Source organism: Centrocercus urophasianus, unplaced genomic scaffold (genome assembly GCF_019232065.1).
Source record: "Centrocercus urophasianus isolate 14NV4802_14NV808 unplaced genomic scaffold, USGS_Curo_1.0 seq_60, whole genome shotgun sequence".
Lineage (NCBI taxonomy): Eukaryota > Metazoa > Chordata > Aves > Galliformes > Phasianidae > Centrocercus > Centrocercus urophasianus.
Genome location: NW_024885200.1, coordinates 181,162 through 201,943, shown reverse-complemented (window position 1 = coordinate 201,943; position 20,782 = coordinate 181,162). Strand labels below are relative to the sequence as shown.

The 20,782-nt window shown below is 47.4% G+C and overlaps 1 protein-coding gene across 1 annotated transcript in view; it reads right to left on the bottom strand.

Annotated features, from left to right (window-relative positions):
• Positions 1-250: 250 nt before the first annotated feature.
• PFDN1 (prefoldin subunit 1) overlaps positions 251-20,782 on the bottom strand; it is a 28,850-nt gene continuing 8,318 nt past the window's right edge. The window contains exons 3-4 of the mRNA XM_042836442.1: positions 15,202-15,286; positions 251-447 (exon numbers count right to left, since the gene is read on the bottom strand). Coding sequence (XP_042692376.1) covers positions 364-447; positions 15,202-15,286 — 169 coding nt within the window. The 3' untranslated portion in view covers positions 251-363. The remainder of the gene's footprint in view (positions 448-15,201; positions 15,287-20,782) is intronic.

Genomic DNA, 20,782 nt, shown 5'->3' with positions numbered 1-20,782 from the left:
GACATCCCAACAAGCTGCTGGTGGGAAACCACTGAAAAATCCCATTAACAGCAGCCAGGAGTAGGGAGAAGTGGGATGCAACTGGTGCAAGCTTGCTTTGATCACACTGTCCACCAATGGGCACAAGGAAAGTAGGATGTCCCCAAGGGCACCCACCCCAAGTCCTGCCCCTCCTTTATTCCTCAAAGCTCAGCAAGGAAGGCAGCTGCCATATGACAGAGGCAGCCAGCAGACACAGTGAGCCAACACGGGCTTTGCAGCAGGATTTTATTAGATCTGCCAGGTAACAGCCATCACAGCAGAGCTTTCAGCATCACCCAGAGAGCAGCACAGGTCCACCCGTGGCCCAACAGGAACTCACATCTACTGCGCCCTCCGGGCCATCAGCATCTCCCTAATGTTATCTTCTGCTTCCTTCACGCTCCGCTCCAGGTAGGACTTCTTCTGCTGCAAGACAGAAACCCAGGGGAGAGTTAATGTCTGGCCTGGCATAGGCAGCAGGGAGCACGTCCAGGGCAGAGCCCCAGCACTTCTGAGGGTGCAGGACATGCTGCTTCCCCAGGAGGGAAGTCATTCCCAGACGCATCCTGGAAGTGCCAGCATTTTGCCTTTCTGGCTGGGCTGTGGTCACATAGACAGGAATTTTGTTCCCTCTGAAACCTCCTCAGAGTTGCTGGGCTGCATCAACAGCAGAGCTACAAAGGGTCTGCTAAATTAACTGCAGCAATAAAGAAAAGGAAATGAGATCCCATCATGTTTGGAGTCCAGAGATTAATTTATGCACCACAACTTGTGCAGCCATCAGTGCCACTGAAACCCCTTCACACTCAGGTTAAGAAGGTTCTTTCCCAGCTAGGCATCCTCAGAAACCAGACCCTCCTTTCTATCTGCTGTGTGTTCAGAAATCCCCAGCTGTCACCACAGAACGTGTGTGTTTCTTTAATCATCTCTCATTATCCCAGGCTTGGCAGGGAAGCAGACCGAAGCTGTGCATCCTAAGATAGGAATTCAACAGGCAGCATTTTTTCCTGCTAGTCTGGGTTCTCCTAGGTGACTGGAAAATCTGCACTTGGCTCTCCTGACTATTTTCTCTGGGTTTCCAAACGACAGACACAACAGTCTCTCATGGGTGCCAGGCCTGCAGAACGCATTTCTGTCCCCATGCTGTCCCAGAACTGCCCCTGGTGCAGGGCACACCAGTGCCTGGTGCTTCAGCAGAGCCCACTGGAACCACTGCGGGCCATGCTCCCGAGGCAGCCCCGCCCATGCCTCAAGGGCTGTCCCCATGAACGCAGTGCAGCCCGGTGCTGGAGGGTGCCAGCAGGGTGATCCTTAACACCACAGGAGGTGGGCCTCAGCCTGAGGCATCACAGAACCGTTTGTGTTGGAAGGGACCCCTAGAGGCCATGCAGTTCATCCCCTACAGTGCACAGGGACACCCACAGCCCCATCAGTGCTCACAGCCCATCCAGTCTGACCTTGGCTTTCTGCAGGGACGGGGCACTGCCACCTCTCTAGGTACCCTGTGCCAGTGCCTCCCTGCCCGTACTGTAATGAACTTGTTCCTTATATCTGTCTAAATCTTCTGGTTTGAAACCATTTCCCCTTGTCCTAACACAGCAGTCCCTGCTAAGGAGTCTGCCCCCTTCCTTCTTACAGCCCCTTCAGATACTGAAAGGCCCGCTCTCAGCTCCCCCAGAGCCTTCTTTTCCCCATCTGCACAGCCCCAGCTCTCTCAGCCTATCCTCCTAGGGAGGTGTTCCATCCCTCCTCTGGACCTGCTCCAACAGCTCCATGTCTCTCCTGTGCTGAGGTCTCCCTCAGGACTGGATGCAGCACTCCAGGTGAGGTCTCATAGTACAGAGCAGAGGGGCAGATCCCCTCCCTCTTCCTGCTGGCCCACACTGGTTTGGATGCACCCGCGGCATGTTTGCTCCCTGGGCTACAACGGCACATCTCCATCAAACCACTTCCCAACCACAGGCAGAGGAACCCGGTACGATGTGAATGACCTCCGAATTCCACCAGCACTAAGAAGAGCTGCACTGCTCCCAGCACAGGAGGTGCAGTCAGGGGCATTCACCCCCAGCGTCACCTCACTGGAGCAGGGCAGCAGCAGGGCTCAGGTATGGTGTGGGAACTGGGTGATGTAAAACCAAAAGCTGGAGCCAGCCTGCGCTCATGGCACCTAGCTGCTAGTGGAAGGCCAGGTGGGCTGGGCATGTGCCAAGGGACAAGGACTGCCAGCAGCAAAGGGTGACAAAAAAGGCCAAGGGGGTGCTCTGCCAATGGTCTCAACTAAACACTGTGAGAATGCTGGGTGCTGGGTTGTGTAACACAGAAGCAAAACCATTCACACACGGTGCAGTCCTGCTGCCATCCGCACTCCCATAGCTGACCCACTGCAACTCTTCTGTACACCCGCTTGAAATTCCCATGCCGTGAGGACATCCCTTCTGCTCCCATTTCTAAACACTGAAGAACTTTCATTTAAACAGTAAAGGTTGTTAACAACAGCTAGGGCTGGGGGATACAGTAAAGGGCTCCTTGTCTCTCTGCTGTGGTCGCAGACACGTAGGATGCCTCTTGCTACAAGAGCTGCTTTTCAGGAAGCTGCTGGGAGGCGGCCCAGCGTGGGTCCCTGCACGGATGCCTTGCTGGCGCTGATACATAAGCAGGGCAGGACGTCCCCAGCCACTGCTGTTCTCATGCTGCTCTGCATGACGCTGAGGGACTCCACGTCTGGGGACAGGAACTCCAGCCCCTCCTTCTTAAGCACAAGGGGCTCAGGCAGGGACCAGGCTTGGCACACTGCTGCCATGAGGACGGTGTCCTTACACAGCACTGTGCTGCTGGGGACACTGGCAGCCCTGAGCAGGCCAGGATTTGTATTTCCAAGATGCAGGGCAGAAGCAAAGTGTTCCCTCCTGTGGAGCTGTAGCATGGCTTCTGCTTAGGTAACCACAGGAGAGGGAGCAGGAACTTGTACCAATTGCCTTCTCACCACAATTACCGGGGTCTAGACAGGAAACTCAGCGTCTCTGATGCTCTTTCCCGGGGAGCAGTGTTGTGAGCCAGCGGGGCTGACACATCCCCACCCATCCAGGCCGCCGTGTGGGGCTGGCATCAAGGCTCTGAAGTCATCCTTGAGCCCATTCCAGCCTGGCTGGCCCTGCTGGGTTGCTAGTAGCCACCAGCTGTGCAAGGAACGCCCTCTGCAGCCTCCCAGTCTCCACCTCTGCAATTCCTGCACCTGATATTGCCTGGCATTAAAGGAATGATGGAACTGCACACTTGGAGGCATTAAATGCATTGGCGTTTTAGAAGCACTTTCTCCAGCTCTGATTTCTGTCAGCTGCTCTCCACTCCCAAAGATTCAAAACACTGTCTTGCTGCTGTGATCAACATTTCTAGCATCTCTCACACAAGGAGGAATGACCTGAGGCTACAGCCTCAGAAGAAGCCTTCGCTGCAGGAGGAGCAGGAGGCAGCCCAGAAGGCGACTGAATGCACTCAGAGACATAACAGGATTTGCAGCAACAAATTTCCAAGAGGGCAGCATCCTCAATACGCATACTGAAATCCAACCAGCTGCCTTGCTCCTGAACAGGACAAACTCCTGCACCCTCACCCTCAGGCTGTCACCCATCAGATTCCACCTCAGCTACCCCTTGCAGAGACAGCCGCTTCAATCCCTCCCACTCAGCTGCTCCCCTGCACAGAAGGGCACTGCCACCCCCGCTGGAACATGCGAGACAGCCACTGCTGCCACTGCAGCTAGCAAGGCCCAGGCTATGTGGATAGCAGTTGATAGAAAGCAGAGTTGGAGAAAGCCAGTGCAGTTAATGCTTCCAAGTGTGCAGTTTCATGATTTCTTTACACTAATTCTATAGCCAAAAAGTTCTCCTTCCCAACCAGGAAACTGGCAGCAAAGCAAACCACAGACTTCATGATGTCTCCAAAAGTTAGCCCTAAAAAATATTTTCACTTAAATCTGCCTTCTGGAACCATTAACAGCTCCCTGGCACCAAGAAAGAGGGTCAAAACCCACAGCCAAGACCTGCTCTCCAGATAGCAGAGCACATCCCTCCTGCTCGTGAAGCTGTTCGCAGGGTCAGTCCTCCCTGCACCTCTCAGTGCCCCTGTAGCCATGCTGGGGCTCTCCTGGGCTGCCCCCAGGCCCTGCTCACCCCAACCCTCCAGTTCTTGGGACCCTTCCCCATCTCAAGGCACTCCTGCAGCCCTCCTAGACCCTGTGTATGGGGCAAGGGTTAGGAATGGCACGTGCCAACCTGGCACAATGCATCCAGTGCCCGGAGCACCAGAATGCCCAGCCTCAGCTGGGGGTTGGAGAAGATAGCACCCTCAAGGCTCCACTCTGCACCACAGGGGCAGGTCTGTGCCCAGGTGCTTGTGCACACAATGAAAGCAATGCCCTAAGTACTTCAAAAGTACCCCAAAGCTTCAACTTTGCTCCCTGTTGCAGGTAACCTCCCAGTCTGCTCCCTGTTCAGCTCCACGCTATGTGCTCTCAGCGGCTGCTGCGGAAATTCTGGATTTAGGGCAAATACACCTGCAGGTCACAGCCCTGAAAAACGGCCACTGTGGTTAGCAGATGTAGGCAGCGACCTCCTGACACTGCATAAACCTCCCACCTCCGCCGCTATTGCATCACGCTGAGAGCAGCAGCCAGGCTTTGTCCACGATGACACATCCAGACTGCGCATTCCTGTCACATTAAAGAGCCAGCATCCACAGATTCCACAGCAAGAAAAAAAACATTCATCAGCTCCTTGTGGATCAGATTCAGATGATCAAAGCACCATATTCACACAGCACCATGTTCGGGGCATAGCCGCCTTCGGAGTGCTGCCCAGGGCTGTCAGCTCCATGCAGGAGTTTGGGGCCAGGATGCTCAGCTCCAACAGACAGCACAGCACTGCTGTGCTCAGCAAGAAACCAAAGGACAGCAGCTAGTATTTATCTGGACTGCACTATGCCTAGAACTCACAGGTGCTACCCTTTTTCAAACAGCAGTTTATCATTCAATTTCTGCTTTTTTTGCTCTTCAAATTTTACTTCTGCCTCCTTACCCCAGCTTGTAAATTAGTAGCCTGCAACTAGAAGTATGAGGTGACTAAACTCAAATAAAAACATCTCCAGCAAATTGAAGAATCTAGCAATGGAATGATATTGGACAATTCAAAGCTCAGAGCAGTGGGTGACACACCAGAAGGCTATGCTGCTTTGCAGTGAGATCTGGATGGGCTGAGAGTTGAGTGGGGAGAAAAATTATGAGGTTCACCAAAGGCAAGTATGGCCCTACACCTGGGGGGGAATAACTGCATGCATCAGCACAGGTTAGGGGCCAAGCTGTTGCAGAGGAGCTCTGCACAGAAGGACCCGGTGCTCTGGTGACCAACAGAACTTCTTTGAGAGCAACAGAGCACTGGAACAGGCTGCCCAGAGCAGTGATGGAGTCTCCTTCTCTGGAGATACTCGGAACCCACTGGATGCTCCCTCTCAGGAGCCCACTTTAGGGGGTGGCCTTTTCCAACACACATGGCTCTGTGGATGTGCAATCTCACATTGTATTTTTTTTTTTTTTTTTTTTTTTTTAAACACTCCTTTCCTACCCCTCCCAATGTGTGAGGATGGTACACGCTCAGGTCCCTACCAGAGCCCTCCCTGGCACACCTCTACCACACACAGAAGAAGATTGCTGCGGAAGAATGCCCTGGAGTCTTCAGGCATGATGCAGTGCCTCAAATAGGTGCCCTGATATAACTCATCTTGTGACAGTCTCAATAAACGTGCTAGCTTAGTTTCACTATCCCTAAAGTTAAATCAGGTCATTTTTTGCATTCCTTGCAGTCTCCTTGTGCACACTCTTTGGGAAAGTGATAAGCAGATCCCATGATAGAGCAGGGAATGCACCCTCAGCTGCAGAGAGCCCTTCTCCAGAGGAACAGGGCTGTCGTGGGGTCAGGCCACAACACACAGCTCTCCTGCCCAGGGTCTCACTGTGCTCAAGAGATGCGCTGTGCCCAATGAGATTTGCACTTGAAACTCCATGATAAGGAGGATCTCCTGAACAACACTCAGCCATTCTGCAGCAGAGACACAAAAAGCCCATGGGCAGCACAGAGGGCAGCCCCATGCCCCGCGGCCTCACCCTGGAGAATGGTGTGGCATACTGACACTGGGAATGACACAGCAACCACCAAATATTTAGATGCACTTCAGACTTTCCACGCAGCCGAGTTATTGCTCTCAGGAAGTTGCCTGTAGTTTGCTTAAGAGTGAACTGCAATAGGAAAGGAGCACAGCTGGTTCCTGACGACAGCCACTGACAGCAGCATGATGATGCCACCCACCAAGGAGGAGAAGCAATGATTCATGTCCTTGGGTTTTCCCTCACTTACTCTTTCCACGAGGCAATGGGGAAACTCAATCACTTTCAAGCCTGAACTAGAGAGAAGCAGCACAGTCCACCTATTAGAAAGGAGATCTAGAATCATAGAACTGTTTGCGTTGGAAGGGACCCCCGAAGGCCATCCAATCCAAGCCCTTGCAGAGCACAGGGACACCTGCAGCCCATCAGTGCTTGCAGCCCATCCAGCCAGACCTTGGCTGCCTGCAGGGACGGGGCGCCGCCGCCTCTCTGCGCACCCCGTGCCAGTGCCTCACTGCCCTCAGTATAAAAATCTGTTTCCTTATATCTAATCTAAGTCTCCCCTCTTTTAGTTTGAAACCATTTCCCTCATCTTGCCACAGCAGTCCTTGCTAAGGAGTCTGTCCCCTTCCTTCTTACAGCCCCTTCAGATACCAGAAGTCCACTTTCACCTTCCCTTCTCCATCCGCACAGCCCCAGCTCTCTCAGCCCATCCTCACAAGGAGGTGCTCCATCCCTGGGAGCATTTTTGGGCCATCCTCTGGATGTGCTCCAACAGCTCCACGTCTCTCCTGTGCTGAACAGCCCCTGTCCCGATGCAGCACTCCAGGTGAGGTCTCACAGCAGAGAGCAGAGGAGCAGATCCTCTCCCTCGTCCTATTGGCTGCCACTTTGGGTGCACCCAGGCTATGGTTGCAAGGGCACAGTGGTGGCTCATGTCCAGCTGCCATCCGGCAGTAACCCAAAGTCCTTCTTAGCAGGGCTGTGCTCTATCCTTTTGTCCCCCAACTTGTACTGATAGCAAAGGTTGCTGGCACCAAGGTGTAGATTGTGCACTTGGCTTTGTTGAACTTTGTGAGGTTCACCTGGGCCCACTGCTCAGCTTAAGAAATGCTGGTACAAACCTGCCCCCATCCCGAGCAAGTCCTACCTACTGCACTGCCAGCAGGGCTTCCAACATCATCTCCGCAGTGCTTTGAGGCGCACGTGCCCTGAGAAAGTATTCACTGTTTCCCAGTGTGGTACCAAGGGAGGCAGGTCTCCAAGAGAAGGGGCAAGGTAACAGGCAGGGGAACAACTTCAAGGACCCTCTGCAACAGAGCCCAGGCATGCCACACATAACTGTCATGTCAGCCACATGGCAGCACGTTAATTAGAGGTGGAGACAGGTGCTTTCTGTGATCAGGAAATGATGGATTGTTCCATTGAACTTGTGCACCCTACCCCAGAGGTGGCTAGCAGGGAAAGCTGATGGGAACATTTCAGTAGGTGGCAGCAGAAATATATTTGCAGTGCAGACTCCTATTGGAATACTCCTTCTTGGAAAAATCACACTTCTAGAGGACATCTCTCAGACACGTTGCTCCAAGCCCGACACCACATTGCTGGCAGCCTCATGACAGAGAACTGGGGAGGAAACTCACCCCGGAGCTGAAATCCCCACATTCTGCCTGGGAGGAAATGTGCCTCTTGCAAAACATGGTAAGTTCCTTCGCTCAGTGTTTCAGTTTCTACATTCCTGCAGAGCCAGCGTGGCAGATCAGAGCACCTGCTAGCATCACGGCTGTTGTACAAGCCAAACCACATCTCCATTTTGCTCATACAGTTCAGGCCAGAGGAGGCTATTTTTGAAGAAAAACTACTTCTGTAAAGGTAGAAGACCCAAAAAGTCAGCAACCGGAAGAAATGAATGCCTGACTAGCCAGCACTCCCCCAGCCAATGCCCGCGGGCTCACAGGCAGAAGGGAGAACACGGCCAAGTCTCCCCAGGAGCGTGCTTTGGGCAGAGCAGTGCAGAGAGCCGACGCAGCACAGGGCCAGCAGGAAGTCATTACAGCCTCCCGCATACCTGGTGAGCAAGGTGTGGCTCCACAAAGCTGACTCAGGGCTGGGTCAGGCCTCCCACACGCAGCAGCACGCTTTCCAAATAATCGCTTCCTGTTCTCCCCGGGGGAGACAGAGGAGATGGGGGCGGCAGGTACGTGTAATCCCCCTGCCCAGAGCCCTGGAATCACCAGGCACAAAGGGCAGCAAGGACCGACCGCTCGGGGCCGGGTGACTCAGGCAGGCACAGCGGAGCTGGGTTTGTGACTAACTATTACTCATGCAAGGAGGAATTTGGAGAGGGACCCACATCCAGCTCCGCTCATTGCTTTGGTTATTTCCACAGCCCTAAGTACAAAGAAGAGCTTTGACAATGAATCAGACCCTGGTTTAAAATGACAAAGAAAGACTTATCTATCAGTTTGGTGTTCAAATGATTTCAATGTAATGTAACATAACGTAAGAGCAGCTCAATGCTAAGCAGAGGAAACAAGCAACATTTTCAGATCCTGATGACAAAACGCATGCTCCTGGATGGACAAAACCATTTAGACAGAGGAAGAAGTGCTTTCTATTAGCACGTAATGTTCTTCACTTTCCCCTGACTGACAAAGGAATGCCAACGCACTGGCACAGTGTGCTGTGAAAAGCTTTTTCCATTAGATTTGTGTGTCAGATCAAAACGAAAAAGCCCAAAGTAAGTTCTGGGATAAAACTTATTTTGAAAGTGTCTCTGTAACAAAGTTCTGAAGGGTATTAAAGGAAGCAATCAACATACATATTAATTATTATCTTGCCTTTATAATCTACGATTATCCAACAAAAAATAAAGGCAGGAATAGCAGGGAGAAAAAAAAGCTGCCAAATCCTGGTTCCCCCTTCGTGAGGCCTTTGCCCTTTCATCTAGTTTGTGTGCTTACTTTGCAGTAACGTCGCGCAACAAAGAGCAACACGATTACTAATTAACTCGTTCCTTGCAAAATTTGGGAAGGTTGAAAACTGTGCTGCGAACGACTGCTGCAAATGAAAACCCCAGCCCTGTGTGCATCATACACATGACGCTTTAAATTCAGGTCGTTCTACCCAAATGAGCATCACCTACAATCACGTTTCACAAAAAACAGGAAGAGGAGTTTTCATAAGCCATTCTGCATCTGAACTGGTGGAAGATCCTTTCTGAGAGCCGGGGATTCCCTTTAAATGTGATTATTTTCCTTCTCCTCCATCTGTGAGGTTACAACTCGGCATTTTGCAACTGGTGACTTCTGCACTACTTAACATATGACCAACTTGTTAAGTAAGTTTCAGAGCAGAGAACATATCTACCTTTATCTAACAAATCTAGCATAGGGATGTGGACCAGTATAAAAAAAAAACAACCTCTTCCTTGCAATTAATAAAGAGTATTTGTTCCCTGGTAAAGCTACAGGACACGAACTGCACACAACCAACTTTCATTCACCTGAGAGTGAAATTATGTGATCTGGATAGAAGGAAAACAGCACAAAATACACGTAAGGTAGGCTGTAAGAAAGAAACCCTCTTACTGCCTTCTTCACTTTTCACAAGCAATCTTTAAGATGGGCTCTGAGGCTTTAAAGAAAGAAGTCATCAGATCCATCCAGAGCCCTGGAAGCAAGGGGTAAGCATGCTGCTTGGGCTCCCACCAGCAGAATCAATCCAAGAGACAGAAAGAACTAGAGCAGCATTACCCATACCCAATATTTACCTTAAATTTGTATGGCACCAGTTCAGCGTCAGAGGACTTCTCCATTAAGAAGATTCTGTCCCAAGAGCATTAGCTCCAACACTCTCAACCTTTTCATCATTATGTTACATTTAAGGTTGGTTTTGTTCATTGTTCAGGTTATTTCCCCTTTCAAAGGAGAAGAAAAATTCTTCTCCGCTATAAGACAGCCTACAGGAAAAAAACAAAATGAGCTTCAGTACTGCTTTCTTCACAACAAGCCTGCTGGTGGAAAACAGACGCATGCCAACAGCTCTGCCTGTGCTCTGCTTTCCTATGGGAGCAGCTGTGGATGCCCCCATGCTGATAACAAGCTACCTCTGGAAGCTTTCATCCTGGATCCAAGGCCTTTTCATGGCCAGGGAGAGCCATGAAGCTCTCGAGCATAATTCAGGCTGCTGGATGAGCAACAAGGACAGAAGCATGGCAGCTTTCCTTGGAGGAGATGAGGCCATAATGCCAAAAAGACTGAGACCAAGCCAGGGTCTGACATCTTCTATATGCGTACTTAGGGCTGTCCTTAGAAGCTAGGGGCTGCCGTGACAACACATTTAAATCACATCCTGAGCACATGGATATATGCCAGCAATGCAATAGAGAAAAACACACTCTTCCAAAGCAAAATCTGCTCTAGGCTAAATCATAGAGGGCTATTCTTGAAGCTTTCCCCCTACAAGCCAAATACAAGCACTCTTTATTTTCCCCTGTTTATTTAAGAAGCACACCACACATTCCTGGGCGCTGGCCTATCCACTCCAACTATAGGATGAGAGCTCCTGTGCTGCAAATCACAGGAAGAAATCGGCCAAAAAACTGTTACCTTCTGGTGGTCATCAATGGTCTACAGGACATCCCACACACCTCAAGAAATTTGTTTGCACATCATTAAAGCTACCCTCTGAATTGGCCTCCACATGGACAGTTTCAGCACAAAAACCAAAGGACTGTCCAGAGAACTGCCACGGAGCAGGCCATGCCTACACTGAGTACAAAGCACCAGCTCTCAGACTCTGGCACTGCTTCCCAGACACACCTCACTCACTTCAGCCTTAGCTGCCCCAGGGAAGGAAAACCATGCTGTGGCAGCCAGCAGACACCCTGCTTGCTCAGCAAGAACAGGGATGCAGCCATCACACCAGTGCAGTGAGGCCATTCCAAAGCCCCAGAAAGCATCACAGAACGGACAGCCGGAGTGCAAGCAGGTGTGTGTGCAGGCAAACCAGGGAAGACCCACTGCTACATCTGACATCCAAGCACCTCAAAGTACCACAATTCAGTGGCATCTTAGCTTCAGCACGATGCAGTCCTGCCAAACCTGACCAGTCTTTAAACAAGAGGCAGTTTTTTTTCCAATCATGAACAAAGGTTAAGAAGCTTTCTGCATGGGATGGGACAACTGGACACTTAGAAATTCTTTTTGAGGTCCCTAGCACTTGTGTATGCGTTCCCTCATATTATTTTCAACTTCAGACAGAAAGAGAAGAAACCAACCTACCCTACAGCATTAAACATTCAGACTCCATAGAAGTACATAAAGAATTGCATGGGATACGGGCACGCAGCGGTGCCCCAGGCAGAGCTTAAAACCAAATCCAATTCCCCAAGAAAGCTGCAGGTTGCCCTTTGCAAGAAGGAGCTAAATTCAGTGGCACAGTCAACAACGTGGCCCAGCACAGCCTCCCCCTTATTTGTTATTTTTAGAAATTTAGTCTGACAACGCCTGACAACTAAACATGCTGAATATAGCAGGACAGAGAGGGATTATCAGATATTATCAGAGAAAACACACGGCAATAATCACTTTCTCCACCCCTAACGAAGAATCAATTTTCCATGTCTTTGTAATATCAGAGTTTGTTCTTTTTAAAATGCCACATTTAAAAACAGAACCCATCTAGCTCTACAATGGAAACGGATAACATTTCCTGAAACAAAGCATTGTTCCACCCCTCACATATCATGTTTCCTTAAAAACAAGGGAAGAAAAACATTACTTGGTTTTTCTCTTAATACTGCACAAACATTGCTGAGCTAAAAAGAGTCAGTGCTCATCCCTTTAGAATGCTTTCAAAATAGATTTACACATACCCTTTGCACTGTGAAACACAAGAAGAATTTGATATTATCAGGACTGGAAAAATCCAATAGCTACGCTTAGGCAGGAAGCTTCCCATGTGATGGCATGGACTCATACATTCAGCCTCTGTAAGTGCCAAGAAGGCTTTAGTAAGCTTCACTGGCCCAGCCTGTAAGCAAACATGCATTTTGTAAACAAGCCTAGACAGTCCCTTTGGATTCCAAAGGATTATACACAGAGTGTGAAGTTAAGTTTGCTAAACACGTGCATATATACATTCCTCCCTTAAAAGAAGGATAAAACTATTTTGTGTGCTGACTGACAGACTATGTCTGCCCCTTTGTTTGTCTGTACATACCTACACCCTTTTGGGTTTTCAGAGCCATGCTCACATAGCTCCACTCACAGAGGACATGCAGTGCATATTCCAGCAAAGCTTTGCTTTCACAGCTCTGTACAAAGCTGGCCCTGGCCGTCCTCACTGCCCTGCTGTGAGGTGAGCAGCAGGGACAACCAGGCTAGCAGTGTCACAGCCCACTCTTGGTGCTGACATAAAAGAAACAAGGCAGGTGTTCAACAACAGGCAAACACAACAGAGGGGAGTAAAGGAAAGAGGAGAGAGAAACAAACCTCTGAAAGAAGAGGCAAAACCCCTTCGTGCTTTCAAAGTTCATTTTAACAACTGTGAGTATCAGGAAACCCAGCTCATACCTCCAAAGCAGACAAAAGTCCACATTTTCACAAACTGCCAAGAGTTCTCCTTGCTATACTGCTGAGAAGAGTTCAGCTGTGAACCCAAACTTTATGCTGCACTCTTCTAGAATTGGACTGAGCTACCAGTGACACCATTTCTGAAATTCAGGTTCGTATCAAAAATGCACATTTCACAGTACCTTGGCAACAGCTCTGTAACTGCACCATGCAATTGCCTCCAGCTCATGCTGTGAGAGCAGCCAGGTGAGTCACACTGCATGGATACTAGAGGGTTACTCTGGCCAGCTTAATTCAACTGTGCAAAGTGTAGTAAGGTATTACGTATAATGAAAAATAAGGTAGTTAATGTGAAAAATAGCTTTAATTTTTTTTTCCAGTTTGAACAACTGATGAAGGGATATTTTAACCTGGTTATCTTGGTCTTACATTTATTTTACAACCATGTAGTGGGAGCACAAGGTCACAAAGTTTCACATTCTTTTCTCCTGTCACAACTTGTTTTCAGAAGAGCAAAATCCTCTACTCCTGTGATAAGTGGACTCAGGTATTTCCCTTGAAATCTTATTTTTCAGCGAACTGTCAATCTAATCCTCTTCCTTAGAGAATCCCAAGTCCAAGGAATATTATTCACACAAAACTGCCAGACATCTTGAAACCAGTTAAAAGGTGGACTTGAATGTTCATTTAAAAGAAACTGTCAAATGTTTCAGCAATCTGAACCTTACTTTCTATAGTTAGATAGAAAAACAATCTACGTGGCAATAACCTCCCCACTCTTACAACCTTTTGAGACAATTGCTGGGAACTGCAATTCAGTGGCCATAACCAGAGACCTGAGGCAACATGGAGCTACAAAACAGTAAAAACACATCTGTGAAGCAACCACCTCCAAGGCTGAGGGGCAAGAATGGCAAAGGTTATAATCTGGGGGGGTGAATTCCATCCATTCTGCTGAAGTCAGCTATCTAAAAGTTCAGGAGGTAAGATTATTCTCCATCAGGAACAGGAAGAAACTGAGATGCACAGCTGAAGGTTACAGTGGCCAAAACTGTCAAACACACTCAATCAGTTCCAAATGCAGGCAGACTGCAATGAAGTTCTGTAACTTCAGTGACAGCGCTGGTTTTGCTCAAGGCCACTGTTTTTAGGGATGGTCCCAGAATAGCCAGGATACAATCACATATAACCACGTAAGCATAAAAATGACTGTGCCCTGTCTGCATGAATACTGGGTGGCATATACAGCCTATCCGTGAAGTACTTACTTTCCCTGCGTAGAAAAGGTTCTGGTGGCCAGATACACAAAACCTCTTATTACCTGATACAGAAAACATGGCAGGTAACACAACCCGCAAGTTCCCATGGCAAAATTGGTTTCAAGAACAAATTAAAAAAACACAACTTGACTTTTGCTGTAGTGTAAGTAGGAAACAATAGAGGCTGCACAGTCCTGTCTGAGCACCTACTTCCTATTGCTGCTTGTCCCTACTTCCCTGGTCTGCACACTCACCTTCTCCAAAACATTAACAGATTTGACAAGCAGCTTGATGAAATTCAACCTTTCCTTGTTGTCATTTCCAAAAGCTAAGGAAAACGGTTATGTATTAATTCTATTTCAGGAGCATTAAGAACAAAAATACTAATGGCCTTGGAAGAAGTCCAATAAGTCTAAACACCTTCTCCAAAGAACTGTAAAGTGTTCATGGGGCCACTAGAAGATACTTAAGATTCAGACGATAGCTTGTTCAAACAGCTGGAACTTGCATGGACACTACTTTATGTGCCTCAGGCATTCTTCTCTGCCTCAATAAGCACTCCCTCCATAAGAACACAGGAGTACTCTGATTACATCATTACAGTCCATCCTCTCTAGGATCCAGCCTTCAACAGCAGCCATAAGTAAATGTCTTGGGCAGAGTTTAAGAACAGGGTAAGTGTATGTGGTACTTCCTCCTAATACTTTCCCAGACTCCAGACATTTTTAGCTCACAGGCTTCCTGAATAGAACGCAATTTTTACATATTTGGAAATGCTCAATGGATTTCTCTTCCTTGAATTTGTGCAATTATCCTGTCCCAACATAAACTTTTAATACTCAGAGCAAAGAGCTTCCCATCATTTATCTGCTGCAAGTAATCTCTAAACATCCTCTAAATACTTTTAAAGCTAGCTCCTACTAATTTAAATTGAACCCCTCACATCCAGTTTTCATATCAGGACATAGAGAGAACAATTAGTCCCTATCTGCTTTCTTAACATTCATGAAGCTTGTAGACCTAGCAAAAATCCAAGGCACACAAATTACTTCTAGGTTACTCGCAACAGCCCTCTTGCTCCCCTGCAGTTACAATCCTTGAGAATGTATCACATAAAAATAAGGGATGTAACAAACAGTACCTTGTTGACCTTCAAAGTTTTCATCACCTTTACAGGCCAAAAACTTACCTCTAATTCCTTAATTTTCTCTTCTGCTATTCTCTGCTTCTCTAAAAGCTGATTATGAATGACTCCTTTAGACTGAAGAATAAACCTACAAGCAAAAAAGAGACAAAATCTGTTGGATTTTGCTTTAAAAAAAAAAAAATCTAGGCACTGTACACTTAGCTGCACACCAAGTTAAACTGCAACGACCTCTGAGAAATACTCGTTTTCATCCATGTTCTAGTCAGAGACAGAAGAACAAACCATGATGGATTGCCCAAGAGGCTCAGAAAAATCAGCTGGAAAACACTTGCTACCCGCTACTAAAAATTCATTGTTATTTAATGCCTTCAAATAAAAATTTCCACTGTTAAAGACTCCACACTTTCTTTCTGTTCATCAACTCTGAAATGCTTACCAATCTTCCACCTTTCGATCTATCTTAACATTCAAAAAAATACATACAGGAAGCCACTGAAATACTAAGGCGGGTGGCAAACAGCAAACAGCAGAACTGCCATGTCACCAGGCTGCCCGCCCAGGTTTGCTTACTGTTTCACCCATTACTTTGCAGGAAGAAAATAAATGCTCACAGGTTGCCCTCTACATTCAGTGTCCTGGAAGTTCCAAAAGCAGTTCTGGAACACACCTAGCAACCTAACTCACCTAAGGAAGTCCTTCTTATCAAATAACATTCAAAGAGATCTTCAGCAATGACAGCATAATAGTATGGAAATGTAGTCAAGGAGGATTCTTTCAATGGTTAAAAGTCACGCATCACTGTAAGCTAAGCAAACCTGAACCATAGAAACAGAGGCCATGTGCACACTACACTGGAAGGCCAAGTGCTTCCAGAGGACACAGAGAGCCACATCCACCTGCCTTTAAGCTTTCACAACTCCTGCTGCTCAGGGCTTGGCTTTAACACGCACCCTCACTGCACGCCAAATTCCCTTGCTTTTTAAGTTCAGAGTTTTTTGTTTTTGTTTTTGTTTTTTGTTTTTATTTTTTTTAAAAAAAAAACAGGGTAGGAAACTGTTGTTTAACTGAAATTGCGGCCACCGGTTTCCATTGTTCTGTTTATTTGGGTTTTTTTTAATTGCACAAGGGCTTTGAAAGATGCCTCTATAAAACCTCGGTGTTCTGTAAGCCAGCATGTAAAAGCCACCAACCTGCTCCGAAGAATCAACACCAACCAAAGCAGCTCACAAGTACGTGGTGCTGGAATCCCACAAAGAAGCAAAGAACAACTGAGCTCAGACGAATGTTAGGAACTTTTTCATAGCTGCCTCTCATGCTTCCAGACACAAGGAACGCACAAGACACAGATCAGCCCCTTCCCTACTTAGAAAGTCCCCCGGGGATTTAGAAGGAGTCTACGTGGGTCATACCAATGAGGTCAAGGTCTGCCCCAGCACTACAGAGTGTCTGGGACAACGCATGCTGCCAGGTGACAGGAGCAAGCGCTTGGACAGCTACCGTGAACAGCTTCAGACAGTGCAGAATCAGAATGCATTCCTCGCCTACTGCAACGAAGCCTGCAATCAGTGGAGTGCCACCTCCAACGACAAACGATATTATTAACAGGTTTGCTCAGGGCCTGCAAGATGTTCTTTGGGCATAAATGGAATCCACTCCGCTTGGCTGGAAATTCAGCCTACTCTGCACCAGCAACACAACAGCCGAAAGGAAAACTATGTGCCACATCCATTCCTGAAATGCATTGGAATGGAACTGTGGTTAATTACAGCAGATGTAAATTAAAACTCCTCAGTGCTGCTACTAGCTGTGCTTAGCAACCACTTCCTCCTCCTCTTCTTCCTCTCCCTTGTTCGACTCCACCTTGTCTCTTCTACAGGAATTTCTGCTAGGTCTTCTACTTCAGAGTTTTCTCAAATCTTTCCTCATTCTTTTCCAGTCTCTCTACTAGAATCATCTTGGTTGTCATACTCATCCCTACTCTTCACAACACAGCACACTCATGTCTCTCCCCCCTCAGCTCCCCATTTCAGGCAGTGATCGCATTTCCAGCTCCCAGCACACACCACCACCCTGCAGACAGAACATGAGGATCTTGTTCAGCCCTATGAAAGTCCCATCCACAACCACCCTCCTGTTAGATGCAAACCCTGCAGCCAGGCAGATGGGAGATGCTTTCGGAATAATCACCTGCATTATCACATCGATGATGCTCCTACACTGCACCTGCTTACTGGATAAAAGAAACGTGGAAAGCAATATGAGATTTCACATCCCCCATGTGTTCTGGGATGAAGACAACATTGTGCTTCGTTCCTGCAGAAGCTGTCATTAGTGAAAAAAGCAAAGCTGCAAGGTGTGCCCTCAGAATTCCTGCCACAAGCTCATCAAGCCCTCAAAATAATGCTCACAGGTATTGCCCCACATCTGTCCAAGGCCACATTCTCAAAGCTGAAGCTGCAAAGCCATATCCACAATTAAACATTTAAGTCTATGGCTTCACTTTTCAAAGTAGTAAAGACTGAAAAGCTTTAAGCTTGGAATACACACCTCACAAACACCTCAGCCAGAGTTTTTACTTTAGGAAGTAACATGGCTTAAGAAGTAACTGAAATAGCATGGAATTTCTGTTCAGTAGGTAAGAAGTGCCACAGGGCACATGTAATAAAGTGAGCTACACCACTGAAAGACTTCCTGCACAAACCAACTGCCTGGCCCAACAAAGAGGCTCCACACTCACACCTTGGGCACAAACTTTTAAGTACGGGCATTCCACAGAAGACAACTAGCACAACTCTTGCAGACAGCTGCAGACAGCTGGGTCCTGCCGAAATTAAGCTCTTCTTGCTTACATACAGACGCTTTGCAGCACATACCAGCAGGCCTGTCAAACACGATACCTATGCTATCGAACGTGAAATACTGATTCAGAATGACACAGTGTCACTGAATGCTTTAATTACAAAACTTAACAAATAAACAACCCATGTGAGCTTTTTTGCTGCTGTTAAAAAATACCAGAAATGCCCTATCACTGGATGGGGCCCTGGGCAGCCTGCTCTGGTGGCTGGCAACCCTGCCCATGGCAAAGGAGTTGAAAACCAATGATCTTTAAGGCCTTTCCAACCCAAGCCATTCTGTGCTTTGGATCAAAACAGTCAGATTCGCCCAGTCTAAGTTGCTCACTCATTTAAAAGGGAACAGCAAGTAACATCAGAGCAGAATATGCCCTATTCCAGATGCTTAGAAGTTTACCCAGTACTTACATACACAAAATTACAAAAGAAAGTGACAGAGGACTGGGGTTCTTGAGGTCAGCAATGATCAGCCAGCTCTGGGCTGCCAACAAGAAGAGCTCTAGAACACAGCCATGTATTTTTGAACCGGCAGCCTCTACGTGGCCTGGCATCCCAGCTACTGCTGGTTCTTAAAGAGCAACATGAGGAACAGAAATAGAGCATAAGAGAACTGAAAGAGAAACCTCACTTTAAATATTCCCAATTGCTTCTATTCTTTTCCCTGCAGTTCTCTGCTAGCTTCACAACAGGTGTTTTGTTTCTCTAAGGCAGAGCAAGTGATTTATAATACTACAGGATGAGTTGCTTGCTTCCCTATGAAGAGATCTTTTCCTCTAATTTTGAATTTCTAAATCTCATGCCCCACTTAGTCAGTATTTACATAGCACTCGCTCACACCCTGGCCAAAATGGTCTTCAGGCTCAGTTACACTGTTCAGTGATGCTGTTAACTTCATCTGCCACACATACACACCCACCAAGCGATGTTCATGCTATGTAAGTAATTCCATAACTCAGTTTGTTTGCACCAAAATGTACTGTTTACTTGACTTTAAAACACAGTATTAGATATTGAAATATTCATCTGTTAATGAATGAGGTTATGGAGATGTTTATTCAGCACAAGCCAGCCTTCACTATGACATAGAATGTATTAAAGTTATTAGAGGTGGAGTAACAGTGATGTTCATGTCAAAGGTTTTCCGTTAACAACATTTCCAATTACTTGCAACCTTAGTCAGCTTCAGCTTTCTCGTCTGGAACTCCTGGTGGTGGGCAGCTGGCCCAACAATGAGTACTTCCCCCCTTCTGCTCTGCTTAGGTAACAGTTCAGGTATTTCTGAGGGAGGACAGAAGCTGGCAGTCCACAGGTGCGAGTTTTTGGAGAGGCATTTTTAGAGGCAGGAAAGCTCCAAAGCTATTTTAATTAATGGCAGATCCAGAAATCCACTTGTTCTGGCTTCCAGCTCACAGACAGGGTGATTACAACATCAGCTTTAAAGCCCCTTTTTGATTTGGGAAACTCTTTGTATCTTAGCGTAAGTTTAATGCAGAAAACTGTCAACTTTGTACAAAGTCGTAGTATTATTTTACCATACTTCTTGTATTTCTAGAGGAATCTAACATGCCTTGTTGTAGCACAGCACAGTTGTTTGTACATAACACCCTTCTCCTTGAAGCCAAGCATTTTCATTAGACTACTCCACGAGAAAAGTTGGACTAAGCCCAGTCATGCCCTTATCTATTTAAAGATGCTTTTTAATTCTGAACTTGCACTGCTGTTCAAGCTCTGAGCACACTCAGTAAGGGATTAATGCATTTTAAGTACTGTTCAAAGCCAATGGAATAGAGGCTTCCAATGAGCTGATCCCAAGCAATCTAGCTTGATTGAACAGGAGCCGGCTGTTCACAACTGCAAGCATCCAGAAGTCTCCTTTTGCTCTCCCAGGGTCTGCATCTGCTTCTACAAACAATTCCTCGATTCTTTATTCCACAACAACACGCAGCTCATAACAGGCACTGATAGAGCCCAGCAAATTCCAGTTTAGCCACCCTAGATGAGTTAGCCAGTTCCAAACAAGACAAGCAAGCAATATTTAAAAAGGAAAACTATGACTAATTATAGTCCGGACCCTTCATGTCCAAGTGTTTTGCATTTTTCAGTCTGATTCTGAATTTCCCATTCACAATATCATAACCTTTAAGCAGAGCTCACGTGGGTCAAGGTGGTTGAGGCTTTTCCTCCATTTGCCGTTATTTCAGCAGCCCCTCATCTCACTGGGTCACCCAGTATAGCTCAGCGTAAACGCCCCCCTCCTCCCTGCCAGAGCAGCACATACCTTACAGCAAAACAAATCCTGCAGCTTATATTGGGAGGGTTATATATGAACACATTCTAGAAGCAGCCGTTTATAGTTCATGTGTCATTTTACCACTGCACCCAGAGCAGTGCACCCATGCGAGACCAGTGGCGTGGGGAGGGAGGTTAGCAGCATGGGCAGCATGCCAGAAGCAGTCTTACGTAGGCCACAACAAGGGGAACTTTTACTCAGATGAACACTGGTAAGCCATAAACCTATTTACCTTAAGGAGCTAAAGGAAAAGAAAAGCAACGCCAAGCCGTGGCTGCCTCTGAGCTGCTGCAGCCTGCCCAGCGCTCACAGCCGCCTTGCTGCAAGATGATGCTTCTGCTCTGGTCCCTGGGCTGTATGCTCATGCAAACAGCACTCTTGTTGGTGTTTTTTTTTTTTCGGGTTATTATAACTTTTTTTCTGAGCTTACGTTGTTCTTTTTTTTGAAGGGGGCGGGGGGGGGGGGGGGGGGAAGATG